Raw genomic sequence first — 17,992 nt, forward strand, 5'->3', positions numbered from 1 at the left:
TTAAAGTGTGTGTGTACTTATGTTAGTACGTATTAAGTTATCCGTTGTTGGCATAGCAAAACAATAATAATATCAAAACTTTTTTACATACATTTATGTAAAAAAGTAAACAAGCAATTCATCGTATCATTATACGATGAATTGCTTGTTTACACACAGTCTAGATACTGCAAAACTTCGCCTTATAAGATAATTTGGCCGCAGCATAAGAAAAAAAATTAATGTCGTTCGAATCGTTCCCCAAACTCCTCATAAGAAATATAGCTTCTAAAATTACTTTCAGATTTTGTTTATGAAAAAAGACGACAAAGGAGCGTGCGGGTCCTAAGTGGTGTACCAGGTGTTAGGTGATCACCACCACCCACATTTTCTTGCAACACCAATGGAATCGGCGGCAGGAATCTGGTGAAACAGCTCTTCGGAACACTCCCCGTGATAAATGCGGTAGATGACACACAATGAAGCGACGTCTCTACGCAACGCCAAGTGATCCAGCCGTTCACAGAGCACTGAGTCCCCGACAACTTACCTTGCATACTAGCGGATTATAAATGTCCATATAACAAGGGTACTGGTTCAAAGCACACCTCGGTGCAATGATATTTCATTTAGCGTGGAATCAAAAGCTAATTTATTTTTATGGAATTAGTTTGTCACAACAATTAATATGACTACTAACTACACCAATATCGGTGTTTATATCAATGCCATGTTTATAGCAACTGCTATTGTAATTCGTAACCAAATCTGCCGAAATTTATCTAATAGGAAATTGGAAATTTTTTATAAAATCCCGTCTTTCATATTTACACTTGTTACCCAATTATTCCGTCTTTTTCACTACGTAATATAGGCGTATGTTATGTGTGTATTTTTCTTTGTTTGTTAGTTGTACGTAAGCACCCTTTGCTTACAAACCCAATATTTTCTGCAGCCTGCGGAGTGCTTAGTCTATTACAAGTATCTCCAAGTATCAGTGTCGAAAAAACTGCACTGACTCTTAGCGAATATTTCGCTACAGTGAACCGCATACAATCTATGCCATAATGCGCACCATGAATGTATGAACATTTTTCATGGTTAAATCTTCTATGTTTCCGATGTATGGCTGACCTGAACTAATCCTGAAGAAGTACTGTTTTTGGACAGCTTAATGCCATCAACAACATAATTTATAAAAAAAACCGAGTCTCGCAACTCAGTTCTTCTATTCTATATCCACGTACATAACAAGTCGGTCAATTTATTCAGTTTCTACATAAAGGTCCTTCTGTCTTAAGTTATTACGTAAATAGCTAACCTACCAACATCTTACAGTGACCATATAATATTAAAAATCCTTTATGTTTTAAATAAATATATTAACTTGGCCCTCGCATGAAAACACAATGTATCTTTTTTTAGATTAAAATACAGTGTATTTCACAAGTTATACGTATTACAATAAATTAGATTATTTATTGCGATGGCCAAGTCAATCTATTTTTTTTTTAAACATAAAAGATTTCTAATATTGATATGGTCACTATAAGATGTTGTTAGGTTAGGTTATTACAGGTGACAGAAGGACCGTTAAGTTGGGACTGAATAAATTGACCGACTTGGTATAAAGACTTGGTTTTTTTACATGTTATATTTTTCATGCTATCTCAGTTCTTTTTGTAGATATCTACTACTTTTTTTCCTCTCCGGTACTTTTTACTTTTTGAATACCAACCATGGATTTTCTGTCTTATGAGCTTTTTCTTGTTTTTGTAGATAAGTCTTCTTCTTTTACTTTTCCTGTAGTATTTCTTGTCAGCTACAGTTTTTCTCAAAGCCTGTCGCAATGGGCTTTTCTCGGAGACTTTGATGTTACAATTTTTTACAATAGTCTATTGTATTCACAAATTGAGATTCCTGCGCTTTAATACTTCGAAGTCAAAGAAATAAGTCGACATTAGATGTATTTAGATTAGATGTAAGCCGCCGACTAGTAACTAAGTGTCACGCGTTACCTTGGCCACACAAAAACCAACTGCATAAATAACTTTAATTTCTATATTTTATAGGATTACAAAGTTGTTTATACTGTTGGTGTATCTAGAAAACTGGACCGAAATTGCAAAATGTTTAGGTTTTTCCCTTGATATACACTAAACACAAACGGCCTTACAAATAAAATTGGCGTAAAGTAATAACTAAACATAAACCAAGAATATGTAAAATGTTTACAAATAGACATTTTGCTTACGAATGGTTTGTTCGTACGTATAACGTTTACCGCGTTTATTTGCAAGGCAGCTTGTCGTTAGGAAAACTTCAGAATTATCATTGTATTGACAGTGTTGGCAACGATAATGTAAACATTTTGGATTTTCTTTGTTTATCATCAGTTATAACTTTATACCAAGTTTATTTGTAAGGCCAAAATTGTATTTTAAATTTGAAGCTCCTATGTCTGCTAGAAGTGCCTTAGTTTTGATGATCGGCCAGTCTGTCAGTGATTATCAAATTTAGAAACTTTGACAAGTTGTTATTCTTAAACTACTGGTTCAAACTGAATAAAATTTGTAAGAAACCGTGTTTCTACAATGCCTGCATGGTTACAAAAAATTGAGGCTTCTAGTTTTATCATCAACGCAGTTATAGGGGGTCGAAAATGGCCTGAACTGCTTCGAGAAAAGGATGATACAGCCGTGCCGCTTGTTTCGGCTCGACTTGGCAGAGCCACTGCCGTGCCTCCAGAACTTATAATGACACATTTATTTACAAAAACATATTTGCAACTTCTATTGTCAGTCTATTTGGACACGTACAAAGTGTTAATATCATGCGTTGCGGCTGGCAGGTAGAATATTAATTAGGGTGCTGAATAAGTGTCACTGAAACGAATACACAATCATCACAAAATCAGTTGATATTATTAAGAGACAGAGATACCTTTTCTTAAAACAGTTGACACGATATTCTTTAAAAACAAGCGGGTTCTTACGATTTCAGTTGAAAGGCCGCCTGTCACATGTCACAATCAAATAAACTCGGTCATTATCCGGAAATTCACAAACCCATCATGTTTCTAACACAATCTTTTAGTGCTTCCCTTGCTTGCTTTAAATATAGGGACTACAAAGATAAGTCTTGTGACCTTCGCACACAATAAGACCCGTGCACGAAGGGTTCTGGAACCTACTTATAAAATAGCTATATACTCCTCGTCTGAAGCTGCTAGTTGCACTTGTCTGCGCCTACATTCCACCATTCGCTCTTCAGAGACCCACCTATTACCCTACCCTACTGCTCAACTATTCGCACCAATATCGGAGCGAACTAGAAGTTTGCGAGAGTTATTTTTTGTAAAATAAACTTTTAAATTCACGACTGTCTAGAACTTTGGAATTCAACAACTTGATTTTTATTTACTTTAATTTTATGAGACACAGAACGCTCAGCATCCCTTTTGAACACCAAGAACCATTCGGATTAAGCGATGCTCGTCAATATGAATTTCAGATATCTATTTATTATGTACGTATCTGTAACCTGAGGCAAAAAGGAGCATTCTAAGATTGATCAAGTTGATCACAAACAACCTCATTCTATCTGGGGACGCCTGTTCCTTTGATTTAATATTATATTTAATGAAATACCAGCTTAAATTTCCACTCGATTTTCGTCCTCAAATGTAATAGCATATATTTTAAATTTACTAATTGCTGATATTGTGGCAGCCGACACACCGCCATACTTACATTCAAATATATATTTCACCATTTACGTTACCTATTATTACATTCCATTTGGACATCAACTAAGCAATTGAGTGCGCATTAATCAAGGCAGCTACATATTAAATATTAATAAAAGTTTTAAGATATCGGGTAATCGAGAACCTAGAAACAAACAAACCTCGTGCTCCATACTTACTTGCAAACATATTATGAAGTCAACTTTCCCATTGAGAAATTAATGCATTTAAGTTTACATATAGCAAATTAGAATAATCTACAAAATTAAACTTAAGTAGTGCTTATTAGTTTTAGTAAAAAGTATGCAATAAGAATGATTAATAAATAAAATAAATATAGAAATTGTGTTTAGCGAGTTAAAAAGCTTAAATAATATAAGTATAAGACCCAAATTACAATACAAGCAGTCGTGCAAGGTGCTGAGATTGCGTCATCCTTATGATTGTAAAATGTAAACTTCTTACAGCAAAGGGAGGCACAGTTTTGTGATTTACAAAGAAGTCAAATTTTAAAATCGAGCAATACATTACAAGCAGAATGAGCGAGTTTTTGCTCAAATCTCTTCTGAATAAGTCAGGATAGTAGTAAGTGCTATTATCAGGCTTTTGTGGTGGAGGTGTTAGCTATCAAAGGGCAACAGAGCCATATATCTTCGCGAAAAATGTATTAAAACATCAGCACAGGCCTTTTCGAACCTGACCAGGGTTGAGTAAGTGCTATTATCAGGCTTTTGTGGTGGAGGTGTTAGCTATCAAAGGGCAACAGAGCCATATATCTTCGCGAAAAATGTATTAAAACATCAGCACAGGCCTTTTCGAACCTGACCAGGGTTGAGTACTGGTCGTCATCTAGGCCTTTGAGTGTTCTACGGAAAATAAACATTCACCAGGCTTATTTCCCGAGTCATGGATGTTTGAATAATATATATTTATGAAAGTTAATTAATTCTATTAAATAATTCTTTTTTGGAACCCTTAGCAGACTATGACTAAACTGTTGCTAGACAATTCATGTAAAGAGTGTCAATAAAATCAGCAGGATATTTTTGTATTATATTATAAATTCAAAATGTTATGTGAAAAAGTAGAAGATAGATCTTATACCTATGTTAGTAAATACTATAGTATTTCGGAACAAGTTCGTTTCTAGAAATGCATCTTTGAATCATTCATGCAAAAAAAAATTAAAAACAAAATTCTTTGTAACAATATTTATGAGGACTATAAAAGACAAAAATTAGGTTTAAGTACCGCTATGCAAAGAAAGATTCATAGCACCTAATAATTGTGAACTAATGAATAGTCTCAATACAATCACTCAATACTGTACACATGGACAACTCAATTTACCATAAGCAACAATATTTTTCAAAGCACAATTTTAAGTAATTACTTAATTAATACACTGAACATAAAGAATATTGATGCTTTTTTCCCAACACCTTTATCTTTAACATTTAAAAGGTGACGTGTGACTTGCTTGACAAGTGTTTTAGCAAGTACATAATAGATTTACACATTAACCCAATTATTAAACGCCCCATTTTTACATTTATTAAATATTAATTCAGTGAGATTTAGTGAACAAATGTGCGTACAGGTCACCTGGTGATAAGTGATCACCGCCGCTCTTGTACAGCAGCGCCAGAGGACACAATGAACAGTGGTGCTATCGATGAAAGGCATATGAAGAAAAAGGGCGAAGGTGTACCAACGACATGGAAACACCGATACAGAAAGTTCATTTTTATTTCGGTTGTTAGTGGTACAAAATTCTTTGTAAGACTGCTATGGAGTAACGCTAAGCATGTAGATTCAATTGTTAGCGGCAGGAATCAGGGCTAAATTAGTTACTTGACCCCCGAACATTGAAGCAGCTTTCTGTTGCACGCTGTCAAATGGCTGAAAGTGATACTAGTGTATGGTCCATAGCCCACAGGAAAGACAAGTAACATGAGCATTTCATACTATTTAAGAATTTTTAAACATGTCCGAAGAATTATAATATTAAGACACACGCAGATATTTACAGGGGTTAAATATTTAAGTATTATTTCGAGAAAATCTTGAAAATAAATATAACAGGTGGACTCTTTAAAATGAGATCTACCACACCGAACACCAAATATAGATAATATAGACTTAGTATAAAAATGTATTTTCAACACACTTACTTGCTCGTAAGGCACTGGCCCTAAGAACGATGTAATAAGGCTCATCTCTTTTACATCGTTCTTAGGGCCGTCCCAAACTATTACACACTAGTGCATAATAGAATTATCCCTACAAAGTTAGTACCTAACTGCAAATTATATGAGAGTAAACAGAGCATTTTCAATTTAACCGGGTAATACAGTTTTTAATGTATCAAGAAATAGGTTTATTCCGCTGAAAATCCATATTCATTTTTTGAATAAATGTGTCCCCAATTAAGACGAAAAAAACATTTAAATTCACAATTATAATAACATAAATAATGCTTAAATTATAATTTTGAAGTATGCTGTATGGCTATATGTAATCAATCACCTTACCGTGCAAAAAAAAACTTTCGTGCTATTTCCCATAAATTTCATATTTTGTTTGTATCGCATTTATTTCTGTGCGGTAAATAATTATTGTAAAAATGTCGTTTTAGTACAAAAGATGATCAATTGATAGATTTAATAGCCCCGCCAGAAATACTAAACGCAGCACAAAATGCTTAATAATATCTTCAAAATTTTGAGAAAAGTAGGTACTTAACTGCTTACGCTAGTTTAAAAATGTATGCAATACATTTTTATTTTTTGCTCGCAAGTGTGTTGAAGAAGTGCGTATGAAACTCGTGAGCAACTTACTCACTCGATTACTACTGTCTGATTACACCCTCGTGTACAATGTACAACATAGCTCATATACTATATTTGATAATATACTATTTTGTCTGTATGTGAGTTAAGATAAGGCAGACCTCACAACTAATTTCTAATAATAAGGAGAAAGCATACTAGCATTCTATGTAATAGGAACAAACCCCCCAAACCAGGAAACCCTTAAATCTTCGTCGGTAGCTTCATTAAATATTTACGATGGATGGTACAATATAGTCGTCTTTAAGAAATAGTCGAGCTGAACTTCCTGGAAGGGTCTAATACCTACCTAGTGTGTAAAAAACATTGACAGATGATCACCAATACAAGGATTCTGTTTATTTGGTAGGATACAAAAAACATTGCTGCATCGTCTTAGTAAAGGTCCTGGAAAAAACATGTTGATGATAATGATTATAATAAAGGTGTTCTTAAAGTGCGCCATCGTTTTAACACAATAAGATATGCTCAGCGCATGTCCAATTTATTTTTGCTTCGTAGATGTTTCAGTTTGTATTTCAGTCTTATATTTTTTTATTTAGTCTGAGATCAGAAGTGTGCTCTTATAGCATTATTTAAGGGATCCGAAAATGACAAATTGTTTATTAAGTCATCAAGGTTTATTGAACTCTGAGTAGAAGAGTCTGCTAAATCTAGTCACACATCTCTTTTAATTGTCCATTATTATGTTAATGTTAGTTTATAATAAAAAAATTAGTCAAATACCCAAAAACGTGATAAATAGAAAATTACCTTTAGATTTATAAGTTACGTCCATATATTTGGAGTTTAGTGGTACCATCCTTCTTATCGGTCAGTACCCATGGATTTATTGCCCAATTTCCAAGAGAATGTATCAAAAGAATCATTGTGTACATTTGTATATAAATATATCATACAGGTAATATAATATGTATAAGTAATGCATAACACTAAGCTCAACGAAACCGAATCGACAATTGAAATGAATTTATTAAGTTTGTAAATATTAATAAAAATATCAGGATAAAAATATATCATTCTTGAAAACAGACAAGTTTCCTTCTGGGTCCTATACGAGACCCAATCACAATTTTTAAATTAATTTAGAGAAAATAATTATTATTTATTTATATTATAATTATGTGTAAATAATTCAGTTCTTCAACAGCACCAACTACTCCACTTCGACATTACATTTACCGAAGGAATATTTTTGTTAGTGCGCAAGCAATTCGCAGCGACATCGAGCGTACTAGAAGTTTGGCAAGAGGTATGGTATACCCACAACTTAAAACACAGTTTAGGGTATTTTGAGTCAAATAAAGTGTGGTGACATAAGCATACCACATAGTTCTTATGGAAAGAATATCATAATAATGTGTATTTAAACTCGGGTCTCAAGAGTTTAAATATACACGTATCCAAAAAAAATTATACTCATACATTTGATTGGGATATCATCCAGTAACTGCAGAAATAAATTACCTTTTCAGAATCCATTTTTCATCCATTGCATGATAAAAATAATTATACAAACTTGTTTCTTTTTTTCAATAGAAACGTGGACACTGCTCAAATGAAGGGAATATACTACTGCACGTCTAGGAAACAAACGCTATCCTCCACGATGTGAAAATCTAAATGGTGATAAAGATTGGCGTATAATTTACCTCAAACAAAAATAGCAAAAGAATGTGTGAACCAAACACATGCAGAGCGAGATACATGAACAAATCATTATTATAAAATTCGTTCCCTTATTTATACAAATATAATATATGAAACTTTATTCTGCGTACACAACGAACGGAGGTAACATAGAAGGCACATGCATCATAGTTGACAACAACAAGAGTTTGTTTGAATATTGACTTGTCATAATTTAAGTCAATCTCGCTCTGACCAATGAAGTCGCTTTTCAAATAGTTTAATTTGTATTTTTATCTCTGCACTTTACAAAAAATTATTACTTCCTAAAAAAATACAATTTATTTAAAAAAAATCATTAATTAATTTTAAAAAGTCTTAATAAAGGCTGTATTCGTAAGCAAGGTTAAAAAATCTAATAATTTTATGATAACTAATATCATTTTTCCATTAGTTGCATATCTCTTAAAGAAAAGGAACCCTCACAGAATCACTTTATTGTCAGTCTGTCTGTAAAGACCATAAAGAAACGCGTTAAATTCAATTCGATATCTCCAATATCAAAATAAAATTTAACATCAAACACTTACGTCTACGGTCCGCTGGAACTGTAAGAAGAGCCGGTGAAATTACGAGTCACTCGCATACAATCATGGTTTCCTACGCTTGTAAGAATAAAACTGTACATCAGGGGTGCTCAAGCTTGAACTGCTGGCGATCTACCTCAAAATTTGTAGACTACGATCGATCGGCTCTGAGAGCCTTCAAGTATGTGTGATGAAGGATTGTCGTCTAGGTAGAGTGTCACGAAGACAGATATTAGTTTTGCGCAAAATATGCATTTTTTTAGTCAAGGTGTAAGTGTGGGTCTGCTCTTAAATGTCAATGAAAAAACTCATAATAATTACTAATCAAAATTGCGAGTTTATTTGTTCTTACAAAACAAACGCGTTCTAAAGTTGTAAGCTTAACTAAAGAGTGACTTTGGATGTTGAGGCGTGACACTGCATGTACTGAGCATACTTTTTATAAGATATGTAATTATCGATTTTAGTTTATTATACCGGTTTTTTTCTCTAGATCGACTCAAAAAGCACTCGCGATCGACCGTTTGAGCACCCCTGCTGTACATGATTAAGACTTCCTTAAATTTGCTTTTTTTTATTTATTGTTATTTACAGACAATATACACTATGCATAATTACAGCAATCTATTACGGTTTCTGAGACACTTCACTGATTGACAAACCGACGGACGGACACTGGAGTCTTTGTAATTAATAAATAGGGTTATCGTTTTTCTAGCTCGAAGGGGAACCTATGTCTGGTCCTTATACTAAGGTTTATCACCCACAAAAATATTACTTTCAGCTTGGTTTTAAGTTTTAAACTTTGGTTTTAAGAAAATATTTTTTATGTAATGTGGTCAAAACTCCAAGTTTAGGGTTGTCACAAAAGATTGTCAAACATTGGCTGTTTTATAAGTAATGTGGTCAAACTCCAAGTTTAGGGTTGTCACAAAAGATTGTCAATAATTGGCTGTTTTGTCAGTAATGTGGTCAAACTACAAGTTTAGGGTTGTCACAAAAGATTGTCAATAATTGGCTGTTTTATAAGTAATATTTACAATTTTATTCAGCGGTATTAATGAAATCAATATTGAGTTAAAAAATTCAATTAAAAACCAATGTCACTTTTTTGAGTCTCAAAAACACTGCATTGGTTACCTTTAAGGGAACCCTAACAAAGAAATCTTCTTAATTAACTACAAATTTACTTTCTTTATTAAATGCAAGTAAATCATAAATAATTGGATGACCAATTGACCTAGAATTACAATGTTTGGCGAGAAGACAGCACCACAAAACGATATTTTGTGGAAGCTTTGCACAGGGTGCCGGCTAGATTATGGGTACTACAACGGCGCCTATTTCTGCCGTGAAGCAGTAATGTGTATACATTACTGTGTTTCAGTTTGAAGGGCGCTGTAGCTAGTGAAATTACTGAGCAAATGAGACTTAACATCTTATGTCTCAATTTTTAGGTTTTTCAATAATCCTGAGCAGCATTGCTTTGTAATGGGCAGGGCGTATCAAATACCATCAGCTGAACGCCCTGCTCGTCTCGTTCCTTATTTTCATAAAAAAAATATTAGTGGTAATATACTTACAAGATTGCAAGTGATCAGATATTTAGCATCTGCACTTTTTTTTGAATAAGAAAGCCGTCCCCATAAAATCAATTCGAAACATTTTATTTAAAAGATCTTAACTTGTATATAATGGAGGTCGAAACTCGAAACTTTCATACATTTATATTAATTATTTAAAGTGCGGATGATCTGTTTACTAAGGGATTCGCTAAAAATACTAAGACTCGAATCATGTCTGATTTTTACTCGTCAATTAATGGAGAAATCAACGAGACAAGAGCATTAAATATCAAACGTCGGTTTAAAACACTCATAAATCAAAGAGGAACAATAAATATTAAAAAAGTCCATTTGTAGTACTATAAATATTATTTATTTAGAAATTATTATAATTACGCTATTAATACGCTAGAAAAGAAAAGAACCGCACTCAAAAAAGATCTTTCATTATCTCTCATGTCAAGCTACAATTAATACAATAATTTCTTTTGTACCGAGGATTCTTTTCAAAATTAATATCTACAACTTGTCTTAGCATAAAACATATTAATTGTGGCCTTAATCTAAATTTTAAAAAGTCAATATAAGTTTTCTTCCCCATGGTAGGAGAGTAATGGAACATTTTTATATTAATAAGGTGCTTTATAAAATTACAATATGATTAGTTTGTTCTTGCGGAAGATTAAAAAAAACTTCATGTTTTTTTTATTTTATTGAACGCGAATACCCGCAAAACTTGTTATTCATAATTTCACTGTCGTCAAAATTATGTATAAATCCGATGATTTTAAGATGTTCTTGTTACTATATAATATTATGTTATAATTTATCAAAGTAGTACTTTGTGATCAGAATATAAATGAATAAAATATACGGATACGAGACAAAACCAAAAGAATACAAATCTTAAGATCTTCCTCTTATAAAAATTATACAGCAATTATGAATTTTGATTAATATTAAATGTACCTTATGTTATTGCCGTATTTATTTAAAAGGTTGAGTTAGCCGACAACCATTTCCCTGAACGACACGACATAATATAGATGGAGAAGATATTTTGAAAAGTATCAGTATCGAGAGATTTAAACTAGCGTTACCCTCCCTGGCTAGTTTCTGCTGGCTAGGCCAAGTACAAGAGCTAAGCAAAATATGGACATAAATCAGTCACAAATTTTCCCCCAAATAATCAAAACTGACGTTAAATTTTTATCTCAAAGCTACTTCACATAAATAACTCCATTTCAACGCAACAAATACATTTTTGTCTTGCGATGCGAGAGAAGCTCTAATAAGAGGTTCTTCTCTACTTAATAGTACTTATTATTTAACTCAGTATTTCCACGGCAATGTGCATATTAAAGTGACATAAATGAAGATAGCCAAACGGCCTCTCCTTATTTCAGTTTTTGTTCAATAAAACAATAATAAATAATCCTGTTCAAAAGCTATCGCAGCGTATCTTATTGCTTTTGTTGTACGCTGTTCGTGAGACATGGTCCACTTTAATGGTATCCAATAAATTAAAAATTCCATTTCTGGAACTAATTGTTAATGTGTTCCGGTTCATCCACCAATGAGAATTATCATATTTACCAATTCGTCTACATACAACTGACACTTTATCAAATATTAAATTAATATTACATTACCTACATCGCGCAGTTCAATAATTATCATCTATTTTACTGTAATTAAAAAACTATGCTAAATGAATTGAATAATGAATCCGATCAGGGATGAAACGATATCGATTTCGAAATTATACATATAAAAATTACCGAGTTGGTTATATGATCACACTAGTCTAATTGTCTATTGACATTTTTTACGAGATACATTTTAACGATAACAGATAAGACATCGAAGCGTGTATAAATTATCTGTAGAGAAGAGTATTATAGAACCAGATAGATCCGCCTCAAATCCGATCAATTCCCAACAATTATCGTTGCATCCCTAATGCATCGGGTATTTATCGTTACTCCGTGGCGATTACGATAGTAATCGAATAATTTTTCTCTTATATAAATAAACATTTCATTGTCCGCCTAATAACTGAGGAAGCACAAAAGCGCTGTTAGGCGAGTTGTATGGCCGTTCAAAATTGAATGAGTTTAGAAACGACGACGTTTGTTTGGATAATCGTCCATTTGGCGGCCTTCCCAAGCGCGGTTCTGTGGCATGTCGTCATAGCCTCCTCCGCCGCGCGGCATGTCGAACTGCTCTCGGAATCCTGCTCCGTCCTAAAGTGAGCAATCATAAAAGTGGCAATGCTAAGTGTTTCCATATCTGATGACGCTATACATGTTCGCAATACTCAACACATTCTTTAATCTGGGTTGCCAACTGCAAACCAACCTTTATTTTCAAAGTAGGCGAAACTTTGGTCATTGAAAACCTTTGCTCCGATTTTAGTTCCGATACCATCAATATTGACAAATTATAATAATGTACATGAGGTAGAGGAGTGACAGGCACTTAAAAATCACGATTTTTTCCTTCTAACAATGCAACCTAACTTACCACGGAAGTAGTGGTTTGCTGAATATATACAGATATTTTGACGGCTAATTATTCATTTAAACCAATATGATCGAATCAGTAGTATCAAATAGGTATAAATTTGTCCTTAAAACATTTAAAAAGTACACTATTTCAATAATATTACACCTGTTTGTAACTGAAGAGGGATAGAGACAAAACCGTAGTAGTCGACTAAATATCAATAGTAATAATAGTAGAAATATAATCAACCTTTAGGCTGCTTCTTCCACCACAACTTCTAGGTTGTATGAGTAATATATAAGTTATGATAAGATGGTGATTAACAATTAGTGTTTTACTGGTTGTTCATAAATTGCTAATATCGTGACAGTGATATAGCTGCAGCCACCAATAAAGTATGTATAATAAAGCAAATAAAGATGAAATACAATAAAGTATGAAGTAAAAATAATGCAAATATTATCCCGACAGTACTTTCTCTGAACACAGCATGGGGTTGAAAAATGTAAATAAAAACAGGATAAGAGCGCTTTTGCACTACCGATCGAAATCCGATCCGTAACCGTGAAAACACGGTCCAAAGTAGCAGAGCTATTTCTATAGTAATTTACGCATCAGATCCGGCTTCCGTCATCCGATTTCTTTCCGTCAACCGTTAGAAATATATCTACGACTACAACGGACCGTATTTTCACGGGTGCGGAACGGATTCAGATCGGACGTAGTGCGAAAGCGCTCTAACACTATAATTATGTTCAGTATGAATGTTCAAAACAGCTTGATACAAGTTAGTCTCCTAACGGGCCCCCCTTCACCACTTCACGATTGACATGCAACCTATTTTCGTTTACTATTTTCATCAGACGTTGACTACATTTTACCATAATTTCGCTATGCATAAGTAATAGGAAACAGACAAATCTGTACATAATACACATACATATTATTCAAAACTGAATTGTAAAAAAACCCTCACGATTTAAATTAAATTAAAAACTATTAGTAATGCAACAGAACCTCTTGTACGTCGAACCTCGAAAACCTACACAACTCGTTTGTACAAGATCCGTTTCCCTCTCTAAAACTCCCAAAACCTATTTAGTCAAAAGTCAGTTAACCCTCTATACGTAATATATATCCCTCTATAAGTCGAAAAATCCTTGATTCTTGATAATGTAACAAGTCAGTCAAGTTTATTACATATTTTACGAAAACAACTTAAATTATTTCTTCTAACTTTAGGAGGTAATATTATCCCTACCATATTGACTGAAAACCGCATTGTAGAGGAACGCGGTGCAAAACAGTGCGGTTTTCAAGGAAAAAAAACTATGGAATGAACTTCTTTGCCGTCTTTGCAGGACGATACAACATGGGTACCTTCAAATAAAGCGCGTACTTACTCTTTTCTTAAAGGTCCTTTATATTATTTGTCACTTAACATCGGGTGACCCGCATACTAGTTTGTGCTCTTCTTCCATAGAAAAAAATACTCTGCCAGTGTCTTAACTCTTTATCAAGTCGAAAAAAGATAACGCGATTTTTTCTCGTATCCCTTGAGGTTCGACTTACTGAGGTTCTACTATTACAACTAATTCGCTTGGATTTAAGGTTATAACATTGTTAATATCATGTGCCTTTTATTTTGTCACTCCTCATAAGAAAAAACACAACCTACAATTTAAACTTTGTAGAAGTAAGTCCGTGTGGTCCGAGCAATATAACATTTATATTGTAACGAGAGTAAAATGCATGTTGGCAACCCCCCCACCCCTATTTTTGTGTAGAAATAGCCTCCCATTGTAGAGTATAAAATTTCCTTAAAACAATGAAGTAAATACTTAGAAACTATCACAACTTAAACTTTACCAAAATAATTGCTAGTTGAATAGTATAAGATTGCATTAAAAAAACCTTCAGAATTATATCTGCATCTACACAAAATATAATGAAATGCAAACACAGTCAATATATCATATGAAAGTTCTAGAACTAGTCCAGTACTTTAATAATTAGCAGTTTAATAATTGTATGCCTTGCAATAGCAAGATGTTTTCAAGGGTTTTATTCATTTTTGTTTTAATAATAGACACTCCGCCGAAGATTGCATTTTATGCGTAAAACAATGTTACAAACTATCACCATTTCGATACATAAAGAATAACATTTAAATGACACTGTAAGGTTATTTATAATTCCATAAGTCTCAGCTGTAGCAGTTTTATGAATAAGGTTAAAAGAGATAAATGGCGTTCAGCAATTATTGATCAATATTGTTTCTAACTTAGACAGTAACTTAAACATTTAAGTTTCACGAGAGATTAAATCTACGTCGACAAGGTAGTACCAGCACCAATTGTGGATATATTTTTCTTCATTATGGTAGACACCTTCGAATGGATCATAAGTACAGGTTGAAGATAGTTCAGTTGCAGTTCCCTGATACCTATAGTTTGTGCAAGGAAGCCCATTGTTGGTGAACTTCACAACAACATCTAGACGGTAAGCCTATGTATAACTATTTGTGTTTGCAGTAGTTAATAGTAATTTAAAATAAAATTAACAATTCACTTACTAACTTAACTTGTAATACATTTATTTATGAGTCACAGTAGCAGTGATGAGTTCACACAGCTATAGAAAACTTCATATAGCGTGGCGCTACAAGAGTGACATTAAATATACACACGGATACAACTACTAAACCGTAATCATAAAAAAAATACATAATTCACCTAAATAAATCAATTTTCCATAATATCGTTTTTGAATATCCTGTAAGAAATCTTGTAGTTAGTAGCCACGCGTTGGTGTAGGCCTACCTACTTCGTGCCGTCTTATTCGACTACGTTAAGCATGATTAAAATTTGTTTGTTTGAAAATTTCAATTATTTACTTTTAATTATAGTATTATTATTTTACGATTAAGGTTAGATAGCTCTACCCGTGTGTATCATAAAGTCGCCATTAAAGCGACACGCTGTATACCTAAGTTTCAATGATATCAGATGTTGTCATATTATTTCCTGGTTGATCAAGCATAAAAAATCCATTAGAACATCAACTGGGTCCAACTAATAATTGCTATATCTAAAGCCAAACTAGCCTGTTAAAACTTGAGTTCTAAATAGAATCAATTATTATAAATTATTATCATTAACATTCAAAAATAATGATGTGTCATATCCAATAAAATGATATCTTCCTTTTGATATCATAGGACTACCTATAGGAATTAAATGATCCCAGTATGTACGCTATTCTAAAAAAATTACTTCACTAACGTCATTGTACATGACATCCTTGACAGAGTATCTCATTATCCGCATGTGCCCATATTATTTCAATAATGTGGTACCTACTTGGGCATAACACACCATGATTTATTTATTTTCCTTGCATTGTATATATAACAAAGACATAATTATTGTGTTTCCATGTAAGTTATTACCAGTATAAATGTTTATTTAAAAAAAAGGTGCCTTATTTTGTAAATACATGGTGGCCCATGTAGATAAGTCAGTATGGGCAAATCTGATATAAAGTTTTTTTTCCGGAACTGGAGTTTGTAAGCAATAAGCTTACATACGATAGAACTCTATTGGCAATGTCGGCGAGGATTCATACAAAAATGTCCATCATCCTTATTCTTCTATTTATAATTGGTAAATAAAATTGCTGCTTATTTGTTGAGAAAGTAATGGTAAACAGTATACTAATAACTTGTTAGCTAAATTGAAAGTTGTTGTAGATGATGAGTAAATAAGTAGTAAGATAAAACCACGATTTTAAAACATTCTAAAAACCGATATATTTTCCAACAAGAGATTTAAAAGTAATACAGCCCTGTGTTACAATTGAACTGTGTGAAGACATGACATTAAATATTATAATTTCTAATGTCTCTATATGAAATATGATATTGATAGTATGAGAAGTTTAGCAAATTTTTTAACAGTGATGCAAATCAACACTGGCTAATTATATCTACCTGTTTCTACATCATTGGAATTTATATAGAGACTAGATGATACCCGCGACTACGTCCGCGTACACATATGACTAAGCACGTAGTACTTATAAAAATCTTTATTTCTTATCACAAAACTTAAGTTATTTATCGTTCATAAAAATTTTGTTTTCAAATTTTATTTGAGATTAAATTAAGTTTATATTTTACCTGCTGAGTAAGTTGGAAAGATATAAAAATTCTAATTCATTTTAAACTATTCTTTCTAATTTCTGAACGACGGGGGACACATCAAAGGAAAAACAAAAATGCTGTTTTTATTTAATTTTAAGCATTTTCATATTTATTCACCTTTTAAACCTTCTGTGGACATCCACAAATAATTCAGGACCAAAATTAGGCTAATCGGTCCAGCCATTCTCGAGTTTTAGCGAGACTAACGAACAGCAATTAATTTTTAAATGTAAAGATAACTATTTATTTTAATTTACTCAGTGTTAAATATGCCATACCATTTGTACTGTTAAAAGAATATTAAAATAAGTAGTTTATAACATTAATATAAGGAGGTGTATCATTTAAATATCTTTATAATCTACTGGCAATCTTGAACATTGTTAACGAATAAAATACAATCAGTCACATGTAATTGGTTTATATCAAAGACCATATTTATTATAAACATGGTTAGTTCTGATGAATAAATTTTTCCGTAGTTCAGTTGCAATTCATAGAAACCCGAAATACCTTTTTATAATACTGTAGCAGTAATTAATTTTATGAACAGGAAACTAATGTTTTATATGGTTATTAGATGATAAACTCCTAATAATCAATAACATTAAAATTGTTCACAAGACATCACATTTTAATATAAGTCAAATTACATAAGTTTTCAATTTAAATAAGTATGTCAAATTTGTTTAGGCATAATTTAAAAGTACTTACCATTGGTTGCTGATGATCAAACATGCCTTGTTCTTGACGGTCAAGCATTGAATTCAGCCTTTGGGCCTGGTGGAAAAATGTTAGTCAGTAAAAGTTTCAATTATTTATGAAAATGTTTTTTTTTTATTTCAACAGTGATTATAAACATAGTTTACATAACATGCACTCACACCATATTCAGGGTATTTTTCCCATTCAACTTCTTT

The 17,992-nt window shown here is 32.7% G+C and overlaps 1 protein-coding gene across 2 annotated transcripts in view; it reads right to left on the reverse strand.

Annotated features, from left to right (window-relative positions):
• LOC126971582 (hrp65 protein-like) overlaps positions 1-17,992 on the reverse strand; it is a 33,015-nt gene that overhangs the window by 8,230 nt on the left and 6,793 nt on the right. Inside the window, exons 10-11 of one of the 2 annotated variants that reach the window (XM_050817898.1) lie at positions 17,787-17,852; positions 10,711-12,606 (exon numbers count right to left, since the gene is read on the reverse strand). In XM_050817898.1, coding sequence (XP_050673855.1) covers positions 12,478-12,606; positions 17,787-17,852 — 195 coding nt within the window. In that variant the 3' untranslated portion in view covers positions 10,711-12,477. Of the gene's footprint in view, positions 1-10,710; positions 12,607-17,786; positions 17,853-17,992 lie in introns of those variants that run through there. The other variant, XM_050817899.1, reaches the window with a different exon arrangement.

Source organism: Leptidea sinapis, chromosome 24 (assembly GCF_905404315.1).
Source record: "Leptidea sinapis chromosome 24, ilLepSina1.1, whole genome shotgun sequence".
Lineage (NCBI taxonomy): Eukaryota > Metazoa > Arthropoda > Insecta > Lepidoptera > Pieridae > Leptidea > Leptidea sinapis.